Below are 20,300 nucleotides of genomic sequence, written 5' to 3'. Positions count from 1 at the left end.
TTACAGTCAACACTGCTTAATACCGTTGAACGTTGTTTAGATGAGCAGATTTTTTTCCCATTGCTTACTACATGTAACAAGTTCTGTTACGCTAACATTGATCAATAGCATGGATGGGTGTCGATGGGGTATGAATACTCCACTTGTTAGTTTTGTGGAGGTACATTCATCTTCCTTGGTTCACACATTTATTTTCTTCTGGCACACTATCTGCTGGATCACTTATTAACCCTTAGGCTGGTTGTCGCGACATATGTCACGCTACTTTACGTATACTGTCACGACATATGTCTTGCTACTGGCTCAGTCTGTTTGGTGGGTTCCGATTACATCCCATGGACGCAAAAACCTATATGACTGTTTTTCTTTATTTTTCTCTCTGTTGATTCACCAGTGGCTATGTCACATGTGTTACAGAATTGCACCAGTGTAAGGGTTAAATAGACAATAACTCTGCCTTGGTTTCAAGACTCAAGACTCAAGATTTTACTGTCCTTATAAAAACAAGGAAAATTGCCATGCAGTGTCAAGCAATCACAGACATAAAATACATCACATTTACTAAGAATTAAGGATTGCACTTAAAACTAACAACACTAAACCGTATCACATTTACTACGAATTTAGAGTTGCACTAAGACACATCTAAAAATCCTAAGCAGTCTCTTTGTTCTGTGGGAAAGTTGCACCCCTTCGAACTCCGGCCATACAACATGACAAATTCAATTGTAGTGCAAGATCAAGTCTACCCCAGCCCATGAAGATACAGTTATTTCCTCAAATTGGCTATTGACAGAATTCTTTTACTGGTACTAAGTGAAAAATCTTCCAACCAAATTTTTAAAGAGGTGCTGTTGTCACTAGGTTGCTAAATAATGCACTGTTTCGAACAAAGTGAAGATATGAAACTTATCTGTTGCTTGATGTGCAAGATTACTGTATGGAAACATCATGGGAAAAAGAAACTTGGGTTATTGTCAGGTGACTTCTGTTTTGACACACATGCATCAGTTTTCTGGAGAAAACTAAAAATTAGATTGTGATATTAAGCGGTGTTGACTGTTTAAACTTTGTTTTACCTTCACTTATTCATGTAGTTGTTGAAATAAAAATAATAAGTATTTGTGTGTGTGTGTATCTGTGGGAGAGAGTTACAGAGTGTGTGTGTGTGTGTGTGTACGTGTGTGTGTATCTGTGGGAGAGAGTTACAGAGTGTGTGTGTGCGTACGTGTGTGTGTGTATCTGTGGGAGAGAGTTACAGAGTGTGTGTGTGCGTACGTGTGTGTATCTGTGGGAGAGAGTTACAGAGTGTGTGTGTGCGTACGTGTGTGTATCTGTGGGAGAGAGTTACAGAGTGTGTGTGTGTGTGTGCGTGAACATGCTCCTTCTCTTTACAAATAAGTCACAAATGACCACATGAGCAGCATTTTGAGTAAACATTTACTTTAATTCATCTGTACAGATGTCAGACCTTCTTCATCACACATGCCCGTTCTTTCAGCCTTCTAGCCTGCCCATGGACAAATTAGAAGCACCATTCAATAAATGTATGTATACATTTCAGACACATTTATTGACTCACACAGTTACTGTACAGACAAACTGCACAATCCAACAATTCCTTGAACAGTTACCTTTCATACATTGAGTGAACACATAAAGGGAGAAAACTTACAAACTAACCCATTCATTCATACATTAGGTGGGCTCAAAAGGAATACACACACTTCTTCAATATACAGTCTTCATTTTTAACTAACACCCTAATAAGACTTCCACAATACTCTGATCATTCATACATAGTTGTCCACATAATCACACACAATACTTCAAAAAACATTCATGGTTTATCCTGGCTGATGTCAGACATAAGGGATACATACACAATTCTTCCATTTAATTCATCCATATAACAGCTGATCACACATTCATACAATAACCTACAAGGCCCCCCCCAAAAAATAGGTCTGTTTATGGTAACATAGGCCCAAAAAATAGGGTCGGTAGGTCGGGATTTGTTTTTTTTGGTTTGTTTTTTTCTCTCCCAAAAACCATATTTTTACATTATTTTGCAAAAAAAAAAAACCCCTTTTTTTTCTTTTTTTTTTCTCCCCCAAATGCCAAAAAAAAAGTCTAGGGTCGCGCGAAAAAAAATAGGGTCGGTCGGGTTACCGTAAACAGACTATTTTTGGGGGGGGCCCCAACATAAAAGACACACACTTACGACTAATCAACACAATATACACAATCAAAACCCGCATACAGGTTCACCAGACAAAGGATGTATTCACACAGTAATTTGATTAATTTGTGTTTCAATGTGCATTTTTGATCAGGTGTTTGAATGTATTGCCTGTGTTAGTATGCTTGCAGCTTGTATTGATGCACAGTGTTTCGTTGTTCACGTGTGTGCTGAATGCTGCTACACATGCTTTTTCACTTCGCTTTGTATATGTATATGTTGGTTTTTCATTGTAAAGCGCTTAGAGAATGTCAAGCTCTCTACAAATCTCACATATTATTATCATTATTATTATTATTATTGTCTTGCATGTCATTGAAAGTGTGCATGCACAGCCTGATATCTACTAAATTAATTTACACACTGATCCAAGCTTCCAGAAGAAAACACTTGATATTTACCATTCTGTGTCAAATATGATACCAGAAAATCAGCAACCACCAATACATCCGTGTTGATATTTTATTTGACAAATTCGTTCCTGCAAACATAGTGTACTCAGTGCGTGTATCACCTGGTCTGACCAGTTGGCGCGACAGATTAGTTCCTGCAAACAGTGTACTCAGTGCGTGTATCACCTGGTCTGACCAGTTGGCGCGACAGATTAGTTCCTGCAAACAGTGTACTCAGTGCGTGTATCACCTGGTCTGACCAGTTGGCGCGACAGATTACCTTGTTTTTGTGAGAGCCAGAACTCATACTTCAAAGAAATACCAGTTGTAAATAAACAACCACATGGGTCTGCAACATTTCAAATGACATAAATCCCCTTATCCCAAACCATGTTGTAAATTGAATTGTTTTTATATGCCAGATTCTACACTAAAATTCCAAAACAGCAGTCAGTGTCTGTTCCAAGACGTTGATGTTGTCAAGGAAAGCAGGGTTTACACGTTAATGTTTTAGTGTGACTCTTCCCGTACCAGTACCAACGCTACACAGTGCAAGTCGACTGATCAGGTATTTTGTTTCCTGGGTGTGTCCAGACAATTGTTACCTCCCTTTGCCTGAATCACAGTATCAAAAGTCTGCCGAGTCCTGTGAGAAATGTAAGTTTTCACCCTCACGGTGAAAAATGAGACCGGCTGATCTCCTTCATTACTTTCCTTGTTGGGAGTGTCCAGGCAGTTCTGTTCTTCCATCAGTCCTGGTCACATTCTCTTCTGAAGATCACATCAAACTCAGCACGCTGTAGCTTTTGATATCTGTGTACTTATCTTTTTTGCCAAGAAGATCACATCAAACTCAGCACGCTGTAGCTTTTGATATCTGTGTACTTCTATTTTTTTGCCATGCAGATCACAACTCAGCACGCTGTAGCTTGTGATATCTGTGTACTTATCTTTTTTGCCAAGAAGATCACATCAAACTCAGCACGCTGTAGCTTTTGATATATATATGTGTACTTATCCTGTGAGCAATGAAGATCAGATCAAACTCAGCACTTTCACCCAGAGCCGTGTGACATCGGCCGAGTTTTTAACGTGTGATGGTGGAAGTGTCCAGAGCCTGTTCCATGCGATTCAGATCCTTGGAGTCGTCCTTGATGACATCAATCAGGTGCTGAAGGCCCTCTTGCTGCTGTTTTAGAATCTGTTCACAAAAAAGCAAGTGAGGCCTTGAGCTCTAGAAAAGTCAAGTGAGGCCTTGAGCTCTAGAAAAGTCAAGTGAGGCCTTGAGCTCTAGAAAAGTCAAGTGAGGCCTTGAGCTCTAGAAAAGTCAAGTGAGGCCTTGAGCTCTAGAAAAGTCAAGTGAGGCCTTGAGCTCTAGAAAAGTCAAGTGAGGCCTTGAGCTCTAGAAAAGTCAAGTGAAGCCTTGAGCTCTAGAAAAGTCAAGTGAGGCCTTGAGCTCTAGGAAAGTCAAGTGAGGCCTTGAGCTCTACAAAAGTCAAGTGAGGCCTTGAGCTCTAGAAAAGTCAAGTGAGGCCTTAAGCTCTAGAAAAGTCAAGTGAGGCCTTGAGGTCTAGAAAAGTCAAGTGAGGCCTTGAGGTCTAGAAAAGTCAAGTGAGGCCTTGAGCTCTAGAAAAGTCAAGTGAGGCCTTGAGGTCTAGAAAAGTCAAGTGAGGCCTTGTGCTCTAGAAAAGTCAAGTGAGGTCTTGAGCTCTAGAAAAGTCAAGTGAGGCCTTGAGCTCTGGAAAATTTAAGTGAGGCCTTGAGCTCTAGAAAAGTCAAGTGAGGCCTTGAGCTCTAGAAAAGTCAAGTGAGGCCTTGAGCTCTAGAAAAGTCAAGTGAGGCCTTGAGCTCTAGAAAAGTCAAGTGCAAAGGGTCAGCGAGGGTGCCTGAGGAGAAACTATAGAAACGTTTCTGTTTACTTCACAACACTCATTATGCATGAATACAGTCTGTAGATGTAGTAAACATGCATGTTTGCACAGCACAATTTTTAACAGCATACACACACAGAGATCAACACACACACACACACACACACACACACACACACACACAGATACACACAGAGATCACACACACACCACACGACACACACACACAGATCACACACACACACACACAGAGATCACACACACACACACACACACACACACACACACACAGATCAACACACACACACACACAGACACACAGACACACACACACACACACACACACACACACACACAGATCAACACACACACACACACACACACACACAGACACACACACACACAGACACACACACACACACAGACACACACACACACACACACACACACACACACACACACACACACAGATACACACACATACACATAGAGATCCGCAAACACATACCAGTTTGATCTCTGCCTGCATATTGGTGTCCATCTGGTAGGTTGGCTCGTCTCGGCCAAACCCGGCCTGGCTCTGCATGCGTATCTGTGACATCAGCTCATTCAGCCGACCCTGAAGCACACAACAGTACAATACAATACAATACAATACAATACAATACAATACAACTCAATACAATACAACTCAATACAATACAACACAACACAACACAACACAATACAATACAATACAATACAATACAACACAATACAACTCAATACAATACAACTCAACACAATACAATACAACACAATACAACACAATACAACTCAATACAATACAAAACAATACAACTCAATACAATACAATTAAATACAATACAACTCAACTTTATTGTCTTAGTGTAGGTACAAACAGAATTTTGTCTTTTGGATTGTTGCACACAATAAATAGTACAGTAATAGGATCGCAGCACATGCAGAAATCACACAACTTAGTACATTTCCTCACATCACATTCAGTCATAAAAATAAACATGCCTGCACTCCACACTTCATATTACTCATTCAAAATAATGATGTATTCAATTATTAATACAAAATAAAAAAAAAATGACATAAAAAAAGATACAGTTAATACTTTTAATTAAATGAATCAATCGTTTGCAGCAAGTCCAGTTCCTTTTGCTGATACCTTGTCCCTCTCTCACAAGCGTTAATCTGTTATTGAACTTCTGCAGCACACAACAATTTATGTTTGATTTTTCTTTTACACGTCTGCTGAAAAGTGGTAATGATAAAATGGCGGAACCTCTCGTGAGAGCTATACATGACTAATAACACCGTCATAGGAGGTAACTCTGGCCAACGCCTAACCATGGCAACGGACCCACCGCATTTGGGGGGGGGGGGAGGGGGGGAGTTACCTCCCCCTAGACAGGGTCCATGTAGTTGCAGCGTCTTAGCATTTAGACTGAAGTCAATAAATTTGTCCTCAAAATGTTCTTTCAAATTACAATTCCTTTTGCAACTTATCTTCCTGGCTGAAGGTAAGTCAAATGATCTTCTGAGGCTGTGTACACTACATTGGGGTGTGCACGTTAAAAATCCCACGATTGACAAAAGGGTCTTTCCTGGCAAAAATGTATAGGCATAGATAAAAAATGTCCACCAAATACCCGTGTGACTTGGAATAATAGGCCGTAAAAAGTAAATATTCGCCGTAATGGCTTGAGATTTACTGGCCGATGTGAATGCGCGATATATTGTGTAAAATAATTCCATCTCACACGCCAGAAATTAATATGTAAAGCGCTTAGAGAACGTCAAGCGCTATATAAATCTCCCATATAAATAAATAAATAAGAGTGCAGCAGGCTAAACTGATAATCAGAGTAACCTGCTGATTTCATTATGAATGTTTAAACTTAAAGTGCTACATTTTGTGCTTGCTCTGGCAAAATCCTTCTCTGTGTTGCCAGAAATATGAGCCTAACACCAAAGTTTTTGCCCTTCACATGAGCACACTGACCTTGAACTGTGTGGGGTGGTTGAGTTCCACCTGCAGATGTTCTAGCTGCACCTTCAGCATCTCCTCCTCCACCTGTACTGCATAGCCCAGCTTCCTGCAGATCTCCTGCTTTACGACCACCTGAAAGGTACACACAATGAGAGGAGGTCAGGTGGCTATCACCGACATACCTGCAGGCCACACCTATACAGTCTAGCACTACCTTACTCCAAGCATGGCTAGTGTTATTATCTTTGAAATGATTCTAATCAAAGCTCCTGAAGCTTTGTGAAACAGCTTCAAAAATCGCCATCACTCAGATTTGTACATGACACTCTGAACATCTGAGCTAGGGTGTGTATGTGTATGATTCCCCTAAATCATGTGTGTGTGTGTGTGTGTGGTTTTTTGCGTGCATTGGTACATCCCTGTGTCTGTGTGTACCTGCCCGCATACGTATAATGCATGCAAGCATGTGCGCTTTGCAGCAGAAGTCACCCTGGAGTATGGCAGCACAAAAGGAAAGGAAGGTTAGTCAGGGAAGGATGTGGTGGGGTTGGGTGTGTGTGTGTGTCTGTGTCAGCATACCTTCAGTAGGCGATGACCGAGTTCCAGGTGTTTCCTCTTGTAGTCGTCCAGTTTGGCCAGTGTCTGGCTGTGTTGAGTCTGTAACTGACCCAGGTCTCCCGCAATCACCTGCACACCAAGACATTACTCTTATTTGTAATCAAATACCTCGCAACCATCAACATACAAAAAACCCCACATAAATGCTTGTATGCACGCATACAGACCAGTCAAGCTTACGTTTTCACTTCAGGTCATGCCGACCAAGGCCAAAAGCTTTTCAAAATACAGAGCTCTAAACAAGCAAGTGAACACAAAAGAGTCTGTGAACCCTTCTAAAACACACATGTATGCACACACAAACACTGGGTTTCTACAAGTCTCCAGTAAACAAGAAATTCCTCCGAGGTAGGAAAAACACCCCCGTTGGTCAAAGGGAAATAACCATTCTCACTGCCACCAACTGAGAAGGTTATTTCCCTTTGACCATTAATATGTCCCTCTATAAGTCCTTGTAGAATCTTAATCCACCAATAACTCCCTAACCGTGTGTTTGACTGGTCCCAATTTTTGTAAGGACCGTCTCAGGAATGTATAGAACCTGTTCACCAAGTTTGGTGACGATCGGTCCGTTCATTCTTGAGATCTATATGCGAACACAAACACACAAACACATCAACCGAAACCTATACACACCCCTATACCGGGGGTGTAAAAACAGGAAGGATGACTATTTCTACTAAGCATGTGTAACTACAAAAATGGCCTCAAAAAACAACCCAATGTTATAGCCAGGAACAGGACTTTTCATTACAACACACATTCTCAACAAAGCATTTTTGTCCATCTTTGGCAGTACGCAAACGCTCTCCACCAATACTGAAACTACTCAATAAAGTGAAGAAAGAAATGGCTGAGCGACTCACATCCAGCCTCTGTTGATGAAGTCTTGTCTCCTCCTCCTGGTGTTTGAGCCGCCGCTGTAACTCTCGGAAACCAACCATCGCCACAGGAACAAGCTTCCCTGAGTCAGGGTTGTCCAGCTTCGCTTGTCGCCACAGCAACGGATCGATTCCTGAAAAGTTCAGACAGATCAACACAATATTGCATGAGTTATCTAACAAATCAACACAATGTCTGCTCCTTGATCACTGAAAAATCAATAGGTCATTTTCTCTCTATTTTATTTCTAACGTTAATGCAAAAATGTCCAGAGGCTGACAGCTGGCCCAAATCCAATTACTCCACAATCTGCCAATGTGTCTTCAAATAATGCCAGGATTAATTTCAAATAAATGAATACATGAGAAATTAGAAAAAAAATAAATGTTGAAATATATTAAACATGAAACATTGTTGACAAGGAGAGCCAACCCTGCATCCAAACACTACTGAACATTATGAATCATTGATTACTCATAATGTTCAGTAGTGTTTGGATGCAGGGTTGGCTCTTCTTGTCATTAATTTGTTATCATATTTAATATATTTCAACATATATTTATTGTTTACTAATGAGTGTGCGTGTGTGTGTGTGTGTGTGTGAAAAACTGGACACAAACACACACACAATTGTAAACAGATGACACTTCCCATAAACTACATGAGAAGAGGATTGTAAAATTACAAGACGACACACATTTGACAGTCGAATACTCTTGCCTGTAAAAGTAAGAAAAAAATCCCCCCAAATCCATGCACGTCAAGCACACTCTCACCTGCGGGGGGCGTGTCCAGGTACTGTTTGATCTGTTCGGCTGACCACCCCATCCTGGGTGCCATGCTCTCTGCCGCCAGTTGGACACTCAGCTGGTGCCATTGCATCTGTTGCTGTAGAAACGCACACAGTTCTTTGGCCGCGATGCGTTTTGCCGGACCCTGAGGCGGTCGCTCTATCACGTAGATCACAATTTCCGTCCTGCAAGACATTCTGATTTTTATAGTGAGATGCATAGCAGGATGCTGTACTTGGTAAAAATGTCATGAAATGATAACTTTGAATGACTTTCCACATAAAAGGTTGTTTTTTTTTCCCAGAACGCACCCCATCCCCCACAAACATCTGTCCCCTTCTGTAAACTTTTGTGAGAATCTGTCTGCTACATCTACAAGAACTGATTAGGTGACGTTTACCATATTTTCCGGGTGACAAGGCGCTACAGCGCAAAAGGCGCACCCCCTTCTTTTTAACAAAAATTGTAATCCAGTCACCCATTGGGCGCAGGGGGCCGATAGGGCGCACCAAAATTGAAAAAGTATACCGGTAACAAACGGTCGAAGAATGAAAATAAGCCGCACATCAAAGGAAGAATACAGAGTGGAAATGACCCAGTTTTTGCCATGAGAGGTGGTTCCCCTGTCATATCTGAGAGAGGAAACACTTCCTGCACCGGGGTCAGTGACCGGTCAGTGACCGAGTTTAACAGAGTGGAAATATGTGTGCTCTGTGTGTGCGGCGAGATCAAAGGCAGGTCCATTGTGATAGCTGGGTGGCTTGAGAGCTCGAGGAAACTTGGCCAGGGCAGTACCTAGTAGCTGAAACATGCAGACGGGCGCAGTGGCGTGGTGGTAAGACGTCGGCCTCCTAATCGGGAGGTCGTGAGATCGAATCCCAGTCGCTGCCGTCTGGTGGGTTAAGAGTGGAGATTTTTCCGATCTCCCAGGTCAACTTATGTGCAGACCTGCTAGTGACTTAACCCCCTTCGTGTGTACACGCAAGCACAAGACCAAATGCGCACGGAAAAGATCCTGTAATCCATGTCAGAGTTTGGTGGGTCTTGGAAACACGAAACTACCTAGCAAGATTCCTCCGAAAGCGGCGTATGGCTGCCTAAATGGCGGGGTAAAAACGGTCATACACGTAAAAATCCACTCGTGCAAAAACATGAGTGAACGTGGGAGTTTCAGCCCACGAACGCAGAAGAAGAAGTAGCTGAAACATGCATTATCACAAGTTGTTTGACTGGTACTCAGGCGGTCTCTTTGATTTTTTTCCTATTTCATACACGGATTAGGCGCTTCGTTATACAAGACGCAGGGGTCGAACTCGAGGAAAAAAGTCGCGCCTTATGACCCGGAAAGTACGGTAATCACTCAAAGACAAAAAGCCATGCACCTTTGCCTACTTGGGTGAATAAACAACTTCCAAAAAGAAATTCTCTGCAGAATGACGTCAGTGAAGTATGAAGGTGAGAGGTGTAGTGTCCTAAATGACTCAAACCAACAGTATGGCAGTGTTGTTATGTCCCTTGACAACTAAATTAAAATGTACAGCATGAGTCAAAGATCAGCATCAAATTGATGCTTTTTGCTACAATTGCATCTTCTTCTTTCATGGGCTGAAACTCCCACGTTCACTCATGTGTTTGCATGAGTGGGTTTTTACCGTATTTGACGGACTACAACCCGCGACTTTTTTTCGTTTTTTTGTGTCTCGCTATAGTTGGGGGAGCGAGAGCCGCCATGTTGTGTTTTCGTCTGCTCGAAATGTGCGCAAAAGTCGTAAATCATCCCAAAAAAGCTTATTCCGGATGGGACTACATGTGTGTTGGTTACAAAGTGTGTGTGTGATATTTTTCTTCAAACTTTTTCACTTTTCTTCTTTGTTTCACTTGTTTATTCTCGGAGCCGATTTCGCCAAATACCGTACTTTCGTTTGCCTGGTTGTTTTGATTGATTGACACGATCTGATTATATTTTTTTCGACGGCGGCTAATATAGTGACGCGGCCTATACGTGGCTCGTCCCAATTTTTTTTTTTAAATTCAAGGGTGCGGCTTATAAAACGGTGCGTCTTGTAATCCGTCAAATACGGTATGTCTATGGCCGTTTTTACCCCGCCATTCAGGCAGCATATGCCGATTTCGGAGGAAGCATGCTGGGTACATTTTTGTGTTTCTAAAACCCACTGATCCAGAGTCTGACATGGATTACAGGATCTTTTCCGTGTGCACTTGGTCTTGTGCTTGCGTGTACACACAAAGGGGGATAAGGCACTAGGAGGTCTGCACATAAGTTGACCTGGGAGATCGGAAAAATCTCCACCCGTAACCTACAATTGCATCAATTTCAACACACTGTCACAGCTTTTTACATCAGCAAAAGGTTAGCATCATGCGTCTTGGACACATAACTTTGTTTTAAATCCAAACTTTTGGCTGGTATCGTATGAGTAGTATAGTCATTGATGCGTCTGCTTTCGTTTGATCCCTGTGTGTTTATTGCAAACATTAACCGCCGAGAAGTTATGGGACTGGGTAAAATAAGCAAAATGTTAACTAGTTACAATAACCGTTTAAAGGAAGAAGAGCATGATCACATTGCGGGAAGCATCAAGCAAAACGCCCATGTGACTCTAAACCACTAACTACCCCGACATGGACGTTAACAAAATAAAACTCTTTTTTACGACCCCTCAGTATAACAACCACATTTCAGTTACATTTTCAAAGTCGTTTAACAGAGGTACCTTTGCATCACCAAAAGTTAAAACTGTACAGAAATGGCAGTCAGAATAACACTCATCACACACCTGTCTTCGGGTACAGGCCTGGCACCCTCCCCACATACACTGAGGGTGGGTTCTCACTTGCCTTCAGGCCAGACACAATGCCCTCCACACAACCACACTGAGGGTGGGTTCTCACTTGCCTTCAGGCCAGACACCAATTATATATACTGAAGGTAGGTTTTCCCAGGATCCTACCTGTCTTTGAGCAGTACAACCCACACCCCCCCCCACCACACACACAAAGTTTGGGATTTCCCAGGATCTCAATCAATCAATCAATCAATGAGGCTTATATCGCGCATATTCCGTGGGTACAGTTCTAGGCGCTCTGCAGTGATGCCGTGTGAGATGAAATTTTATACGGCCAGTGGATTGCAGCCATGTCGGCGCATATGTACCTTTCACGGCCTTATTCCAAGTCACACGGGTATGGTAGACAATTATTAACTGTGCCTAAGCAATTTTGCCAGGAAAGACCCTTTTGTCAATCGTGGGATCTTTAACGTGCACACCCAATGTAGTATACACGGGGGGTGGTTCGGACACCGAAGAGAGTCTGCACACAAAGTTGACTCTGTGAAATAAATTTCCGCCGAACCTGGGATCGAACTCGCGCTGACAGCGACCAACTGAATACAAATCCAGCGCGCTACCAACTGAGCTATATCCCCGCCCCTGTCTTTATGCATGGGCCTGACACCCTCCACTCTCACACTAAGTTTGGGTTTTCACAAAATCTCACCTGTCTTTGGGCACAGGTCTGAGACCCTCAACGCACACACCGAATTTGCGTTTTCACAAAATCTCACCTGTCTTCGGGCACAGGTCTGAGACCCTCAACGCACACACCGAATTTGCGTTTTCACAAAATCTCACCTGTCTTTGGGCACAGGTCTTAGACCCTCCACGCACACACTCAGTTTGCGTTTTCACAAAATCTTACCTGTCTTCGGGCACAGGTCTGAGACCCTCAACGCACACACTCAGTTTGCGTTTTCACAAAATCTCACCTGTCTTCGGGCACAGGACTGAGACCCTCCACGCACACACTCAGTTTGCGTTTTCACAAAATCTCACCTGTCTTCGGGCACAGGTCGGACACCCTCCCCGCACAAACTGAGGTTGGGTTTTCACAAAATCTTACCTGTCTTCGGGCACAGGTCGGAGACCCTCAACGCACACACCGAATTTGCGTTTTCACAAAATCTCACCTGTCTTCGGGCACAGGTCTGAGACCCTCAACGCACACACCGAATTTGCGTTTTCACAAAATCTCACCTGTCTTCGGGCACAGGTCTTAGACCCTCCCCGCACAAACTGAGGTTGGGTTTTCACAAAATCTCACCTGTCTTCGGGCACAGGTCTTAGACCCTTCCCGCACAAACTGAGGTTGGGTTTTCACAAAATCTCACCTGTCTTCGGGCACAGGTCTTAGACCCTCCCCGCACAAACTGAGGTTGGGTTTTTACAAAATCTCACCTGTCTTCGGGCACAGGTCTTAGACCCTTCCCGCACAAACTGAGGTTGGGTTTTCACAAAATCTTACCTGTCTTCGGGCACAGGTCTGAGACCCTCAACGCACACACTCAGTTTGCGTTTTCACAAAATCTCACCTGTCTTCGGGCACAGGTCTTAGACCCTCCCCGCACAAACTGAGGTTGGGTTTTCACAAAATCTTACCTGTCTTCGGGCACAGGTCGGAGACCCTCCACGCACACACTCAGTTTGCGTTTTCACAAAATCTTACCTGTCTTCGGGCACAGTTCTTAGACCCTCCCCGCACAAACTGAGGTTGGGTTTTCACAAAATCTCACCTGTCTTCGGGCACAGTTCTTAGACCCTCCCCGCACAAACTGAGGTTGGATTTTCACAAAATCTCACCTGTCTTCGGGCACAGTTCTTAGACCCTCCCCGCACAAACTGAGGTTGGGTTTTCACAAAATCTCACCTGTCTTCGGGCACAGTTCTTAGACCCTTCCCGCACAAACTGAGGTTGGGTTTTCACAAAATCTCACCTGTCTTCGGGCACAGGTCTTAGACCCTCCCCGCACAAACTGAGGTTGGGTTTTCACAAAATCTCACCTGTCTTCGGGCACAGGTCTTAGACCCTCCCCGCACAAACTGAGGTTGGGTTTTCACAAAATCTTACCTGTCTTCGGGCACAGGTCTGAGACCCTCAACGCACACACTCAGTTTGCGTTTTCACAAAATCTCACCTGTCTTCGGGCACAGGTCCTAGACCCTCCACGCACACACTCAGTTTGCGTTTTCACAAAATCTCACCTGTCTTCGGGCACAGGTCTTAGACCCTCCACACACACAGTTTGCGTTTTCAGAAAATCTCACCTGTCTTCGGGCACAGGACTGAGACCCTCAACGCACACACTCAGTTTGCGTTTTCACAAAATCTCACCTGTCTTCGGGCACAGGTCTGAGACCCTCAACGCACACACTCAGTTTGCGTTTTCACAAAATCTCACCTGTCTTCGGGCACAGGTCGGACACCCTCCACGCACACACTGAGGTTGGGTTTTCACAAAATCTCACCTGTCTTCGGGCACAGGTCTTAGACCCTCCACACACACAGTTTGCGTTTTCACAAAATCTCACCTGTCTTCGGGCACAGGTCTTAGACCCTCCACGCACACACTCAGTTTGCGTTTTCACAAAATCTCACCTGTCTTCGGGCACAGGTCTTAGACCCTCCCCGCACAAACTGAGGTTGGGTTTTCACAAAATCTTACCTGTCTTCGGGCACAGGTCTGAGACCCTCAACGCACACATTCAGTTTGCGTTTTCACAAAATCTCACCTGTCTTCGGGCACAGGTCTTAGACCCTCCCCGCACAAACTGAGGTTGGGTTTTCACAAAATCTCACCTGTCTTCGGGCACAGGTCTTAGACCCTCCACGCACACACCGAATTTGCGTTTTCACAAAATCTCACCTGTCTTTGGGCACAGGTCTTAGACCCTCCCCGCACAAACTGAGGTTGGGTTTTCACAAAATCTCACCTGTCTTCGGGCACAGGTCTGAGACCCTCAACGCACACACTCAGTTTGCGTTTTCACAAAATCTTACCTGTCTTCGGGCACAGGACTGAGACCCTCAACGCACACACTCAGTTTGCGTTTTCACAAAATCTCACCTGTCTTCGGGCACAGGTCGGACACCCTCCACGCACACACTGAGGTTGGGTTTTCCCAGGATCTTGGTGATGGTGTCCACCACCTGCGTCTGGGCTGCAGTTACCTCCTCTTGCTTCTTTTTTAGCACCAGCGCCACCAGGCCATCCTCATTACGTCCAGTGGGAATGGCTGTGTAGCCTACAGCCTGCGTTATAGAGAAATAGCAACCATGAGTGACAGAGTAGCCGTCAGCCAGCATGTGACAGAGAAATAGCAACATTGACAGAGTAGTCTAAAGCGTAATGACAGCAATGGTATACAGGTATTAGCCTACAGGCCAGTGTGTGACAGAGAACTAGCAACATTGACAGAGTAGTCTAAAGCGTAATGACAGCAATGGTATACAGGTATTAGCCTGCAGGCCAGTGTGTGACAGAGAACCAGCAACATTGACAGAGTAGTCTAAAGCGTAATGACAGCAATGGTATACATGTATTAGCCTACAGGCCAGTGTGTGACAGAGAACCAGCAACATTGACAGAGTAGTCTAAAGCGTAATGACAGCAATGGTATACATGTATTAGCCTGCAGGCCAGTGTGTGACAGAGAACCAGCAACATTGACAGAGTAGTCTAAAGCGTAATGACAGCAATGGTATACATGTATTAGCCTACAGGCCAGTGTGTGACAGAGAACTAGCAACATTGACAGAGTAGTCTAAAGCGTAATGACAGCAATGGTATACAGGTATTAGCCTACAGGCCAGTGTGTGACAGAGAACTAGCAACATTGACAGAGTAGTCTAAAGCGTAATGACAGCAATGGTATACAGGTATTAGCCTACAGGCCAGTGTGTGACAGAGAACTAGCAACATTGACAGAGTAGTCTAAGGCCAAAAAAAAAAATAGGTCTGTTTACGGTAACCCGACCGACCCTAGTTTTTTCGAGCGACCCTTGACTTTTTTTTTGGCATTTGGGAAAAAAAGAAAAAAAAATCTTGTTTTTTGGGCAAAATAACGTAAAACTATGGTTTTTTGGAGGAAAAAAAAAAAAAAAAAATCCCGACCTACTGACCCTATTTTTTTGGCCTATGTTACCGTAAACAGACCTTTTTTTTTTGCCTAAAGCGTAATGACAGCAATGGTATACAATTACATGTATCAGCCTACAGGCCAGTGTGTGACAGAAAAGGCAACAATGAATGGTACGTAGGAATGTGTACATGTGAGAGAGAGAAAATAAAATAATGGCAAAGTCTACTTCCTGCAGATGACCACCAAAAAACACCCAATTATTTGATTAACGTTCCAACCGCTGGGAACAGTGGAGTAGCCCAGTGTTGTTCCCAGGCCTCGTTCTTCGGTCATTTACACATATGTTTTTGATCTGACACATTATTCTGACCCCAATCTGGGGCTAATGTCCGATAGCTTTGACATAGGATGTCTTCTGACACACAATTTACCACGGCCAGGACATTTTGACAGATATCCGTGTAGAAGCCAGGTGCAACTGACCTTAATTGTCCTCTGTGTCTGGGAACAACACTGGTAGCCCACAGCATTACCCTTAAGGGCAACAGTGACTTGATGATTGTTTCGACTTTTTTGAATGGCAGAGTATGCTACAGCCTGAGTGTGACAGAAGACTGTACAGGGATGGCCAAATCTCAAATTGTTAACTCGCCAGCCGGGTGAGTAACTTCAAGAAAGTAACTAGTACTGAAGACTAGCCCGCCAGAAATTTCACCGGCCAGGCACATACCACAGTTCATGCATCTGCAATGTTTAGATGGCTTTAAAACTTGATAGTAAAACAAAAGTGTTGCATTTGACCAGAATTTTCACTGGCCAGGCGGGCGAGTTCCCAGGTGGTTTCTACTAGCAGACGATCGGGCTATCCCTGCTTTACATGACTTTCCCAATGCATAGCTGGATAGCTGATGGCTTGACCATGAGCAAAGTGACAAAGTACATACACTTACATAAACATCCCATTCTGGGCATTACAACATATAACATTACATGCATTAACAGTAGCACTCCCCATTTAAAATCACCTAATTTAGACCCCCCCCCCCCCCCCCCCATCCCTCTCCAAGCTGCTAACCAAACATCATTTATCTGAAGAGTACAGACCTTGAAACGACAGAAAGGATTGTCTGGTTTGAAGTCAACCACCCCGCTCTGACTGAATCCCTTGCCTGTTCCCCAGCAAGCCTGCAGCTGGTTCCAGCTGGCAATGATGGCGTCGCGCTCATCTCCGAAGATCTGCGGCATGGACACGGCCATCGCCAGGTTAGCCAGCGCATTCTGTTGCTGTTGTTGTTGTTGTTGCTGGGGCTGTTGTGTTGCTGCCTGGGGCTGGCCTGATCAGAAGAAAGTTAACTATGCATTCGTGTGTGTGCATGTAATCTTAATCTTACTCTTACTATCTTCTGAGTTCATGTCACCACTAATCTTTATTGTTAACTGTTAACCTCTGTTACCATTCCACAACAATTAGTGCTAGTCACAAATATAATTTTAAATTAGCCAGAACTTATGGTCTGTTCCCTTTGGTAAATATACTCTCACAATCTTCCAATTAATATGCATGTCTCATAAACGTTGTAGGTGTTCATATTGTCTTCTTGAAGGGAGGCAATGACAAGACACTGCAATTCAGCCGCACTATTTGAGTATCTCAAACAAGTGTAATTATACTATACACTGTAACATAAAACTTTTAAAGGATATTTGATTGTTTCTTTTCACTTTAAACGCTCATCTACAGTTACAAATATTTACCACACCACATTTGTTTTAAAGCTACAATCATCGCTTGAAACATCAGTATTTGCCAGTCACTCCCAGCACAAAATACATTATACCAATAAATACCACAACTACTCTGAATTCACAAAAATGTAACTTCATCTTCAGACTCACCGAAACCAAAGGATGTGGGTTTTGCAGCGCCAAATGTACTGCCTGTGCCACCAAATCCTGCTGAGGTACCAAAGCCACCAAACCCTGCAAGATCAGACACACACAAAGCCTGTCATACTTCATAGTACTTGTTTCCATGTTGCTTGAGTTTGGAATGGAGAAGAAACCCAAACACTGAAACAGCAAGAGTGTACACCTCTCTCTCCACCAAAAGCACGAGGCTACAGGCACAGTGCAATCAAACATTCCCGTTTTTTTAATTTGACCTGACCAGGTAATTAGAATTAGATAATAAATAAATCTAATCAATCATTACTATTTTACTGAAATCAGTCCAGCCATTGGTAAGCAGGGTCCACAAATAGTCATGACAAAGAAAAGCATGCCTAGATCACAGAACCTGGTAGTGTTAGTGTCACTGAGTCAGGTGTCGTATTTGGATATAAGCAGAATAGGGGCCAAGGGCATGGCTTGCTAATGTGGATGTTCGAGATACATCATGAACAATACAGAACATATACTCACGGAATAAAATAACTTAACATGTTTTAAAATTTAATATCTAAAAATCGGAAAAAGTTGCAGGAGAGCGGGGAGGTACGATCATAGAACCAACAATTCCTGAGAAGAGGAAAAAAACTGGAATGTTCTCGATTGCTTAGTTTTTTCACAATTGGTCCTCAAAGACGCATGGTGTCATTTTGGAGTTTACTAGACTGACGCCTAAGCTTGCCGACGCTGCAGACAGCCAGTGCACGCTGTGTGTGCTGTAAACAGGTAGGCCTGCACTCTTTGACTCTCGGGGCACGTCTACCCGTACTTGAAACCTGCAAAAGGTCTGCTGCTTATCCACGAAGTATTGCATGAAAGTACTGCCTTTGGTTTGTCCGTTTGTTTGTGAGTGAGAACAACTCACTAAAATGTTTCTTTCTCTTTGCCCAAAACTGTCCACTCTGTCTTTTACCATGCCACGAACGTGTGTGAACGATAGACTCGTCGCAATAGGGATGTTGAGAGGAGGGATGACTTATACTGATGTTGCTAGGAGATTTGGAGTGACCAGGCAATCAGTGCACGCACAGCGCTGTCAAACACACAGTGCTAAGTTTGTAAACTCCAAAATGACACCATGCGTCTTTGAGCTCAAATTGCAAAAAAACGGAACAAGCCAGACTATTCCGGTTTTTTGCCCATAATGAGCAATTGAACAAGCTTTACGTTGGTATAAAAATCACTCCTGTAACTGTTTCCGATTTTGAGATATCACATTTTAAACAATGTTAAGTTATTTTATTCCGTGAGTATATATATATGATGTACAGATAAAATCTGGCACACAGGTGTCTATGTCAATAGAGCATTAGTCTATTACGTCCCCACCTTTGTTAATGTTATCAAACTACATAATAATATTAGTATTATTAATGCAGTATTTACTCATGTAAGTTGTAACACACTAATAATAGTAATTTTGATAAGGAAGTTATGTTTGTTACAAACTTCGTCATTAAATATTCCCACACCATGGGAAGCAGCTGTTGATTTTTGAAGGATGCTCTCAAACCAGAAAAGGTGCTACATCAGTACATGGTGATTTACACAATGGTTGGAACAGAAAGGAAGGTATAGATCTCTAGACTCTACTAACCTGTTGACGTTGATCCCAAACCACCGAATCCACTCGTGGCACCAAAAGAAGGCGCTGACGATGTTGTGCCCGTCCCAAACCCAAAACTCCCAGTGCTCGCGGCCGGTGCGCCGAAACCGAAGCCTGTGGGGGCTGTAGTGGTGGCGCCTGGTAGGCCGAACGACAGTCCTGTGCCAGCGGTGGATGCGGCCGGTTGGCCGAACGAAAATCCTGTCGTACCCTGGGTCGTCGCTGTCTGACCACCAAAGCCAAAGCCACCACCGGTTGTACCTGTGCCAAGACCCCCAAAGCCACCAAAACCGGTTGATGCGGTGGATGTGGCAGTACCACCGAATAAAGAAGGTGTTGAGGTAGTCGATCCCCCGAAATTGAACGCCATTTTGCTTTCACGCGCCAGCAGTGAGAGTCACTTCCCTTACTTCGACGCAGAGAGTTAACTTTCCTTGGAAACAAGAACTTTGCTTGTTTTCATTGGGAACCACGTTCCGTTCATGTTGGGAGTGATGCAAAGTAAAGCATTTTGTTCAGTCCCTTTCTTGTCGTTCATGCAGATACAATGGGTAACATTCGAGTTACCTCTTTAAAATCATCAGCAGGTCAAACCCATCCGAATACCAACTGGTTTTGTAAAAATTAATTACAATAACTAAAATCAAAAGGTCATTTTTGCTTGCAACTCTGTATCGATATGAGCACATTCTCTGTAAGTCTCGTGTATTCAATTAATTCTCGTAAGATCAATTCACAGAAACTTGGGTTCTAGGTCCTTTGCATTCAGAAGATTGAACTTTTTTAAATCAGAAAGATAGAATGGATGTTTTGTGTGTGTGTGTGTGTGGTTATGCAGCATCCTTTGCTCTTAATATTAAGGACATTAAAAACTCATTTTGCCACACAAAATATAGCAATGTATGTCACCCTTTTTCACCGTCGCAAATTTTTCTGTGTTTGCTGCAGACAAAGATTTTACTATGGGCAAACACATTCTAAATCTGTTATGAGCGGCTGAGCCAAAAA

At 43.4% G+C, this 20,300-nt stretch overlaps 1 protein-coding gene across 3 annotated transcripts; it reads right to left on the bottom strand.

Annotated features, from left to right (window-relative positions):
- Positions 1–1,814: 1,814 nt before the first annotated feature.
- On the bottom strand, positions 1,815–19,678 carry LOC138969438 (nucleoporin p54-like). Of its 3 annotated transcripts, none has more exons than XR_011456460.1 (11): positions 19,284–19,678; positions 17,636–17,719; positions 16,844–17,073; positions 14,725–14,909; positions 8,787–8,986; positions 7,995–8,143; positions 7,090–7,197; positions 6,523–6,642; positions 5,014–5,124; positions 2,885–3,835; positions 1,815–2,820 (listed from the first exon to the last, which is right to left on the bottom strand). XR_011456460.1 is itself a non-coding variant. In XM_070342229.1 (10 exons), the coding sequence occupies exons 1-10, from the start codon at positions 19,660–19,662 to the stop codon at positions 3,722–3,724; spliced, it is 1,680 nt and encodes a 559-aa protein (XP_070198330.1). In that variant the 5' UTR covers positions 19,663–19,678; the 3' UTR covers positions 1,815–3,721. The 3 variants fall into 3 exon arrangements, 1 of the variants encoding a protein (XP_070198330.1); XR_011456461.1 differs by having other exon boundaries at positions 1,815–2,756; XM_070342229.1 differs by having other exon boundaries at positions 1,815–3,835.
- Positions 19,679–20,300: the final 622 nt, after the last annotated feature.

This window comes from Littorina saxatilis, linkage group LG6 (genome assembly GCF_037325665.1).
Source record: "Littorina saxatilis isolate snail1 linkage group LG6, US_GU_Lsax_2.0, whole genome shotgun sequence".
NCBI classification, from domain to species: domain Eukaryota; kingdom Metazoa; phylum Mollusca; class Gastropoda; order Littorinimorpha; family Littorinidae; genus Littorina; species Littorina saxatilis.
The sequence above is the reverse complement of the archived record's forward strand: the minus strand, read 5'-3'. Positions and strand labels throughout refer to the sequence as shown.

Bases quoted from the DNA above. Each gene is read 5' to 3' on its own strand.
- LOC138969438 (XM_070342229.1), bottom strand. From the start codon at position 19,662: ATGGCGTTCAATTTCGGGGGATCGACTACCTCAACACCTTCTTTATTC. The intron at 7,198-7,994 runs GTGAGTCGCTCA...CTTGGTGTGCAG, and splicing joins TTCATCAACAGAGGCTGGAT to GTGATTGCGGGAGACCTGGG. The intron at 6,643-7,089 runs GTATGCTGACAC...TGTACCTTTCAG, and splicing joins TCGGTCATCGCCTACTGAAG to GTGGTCGTAAAGCAGGAGAT.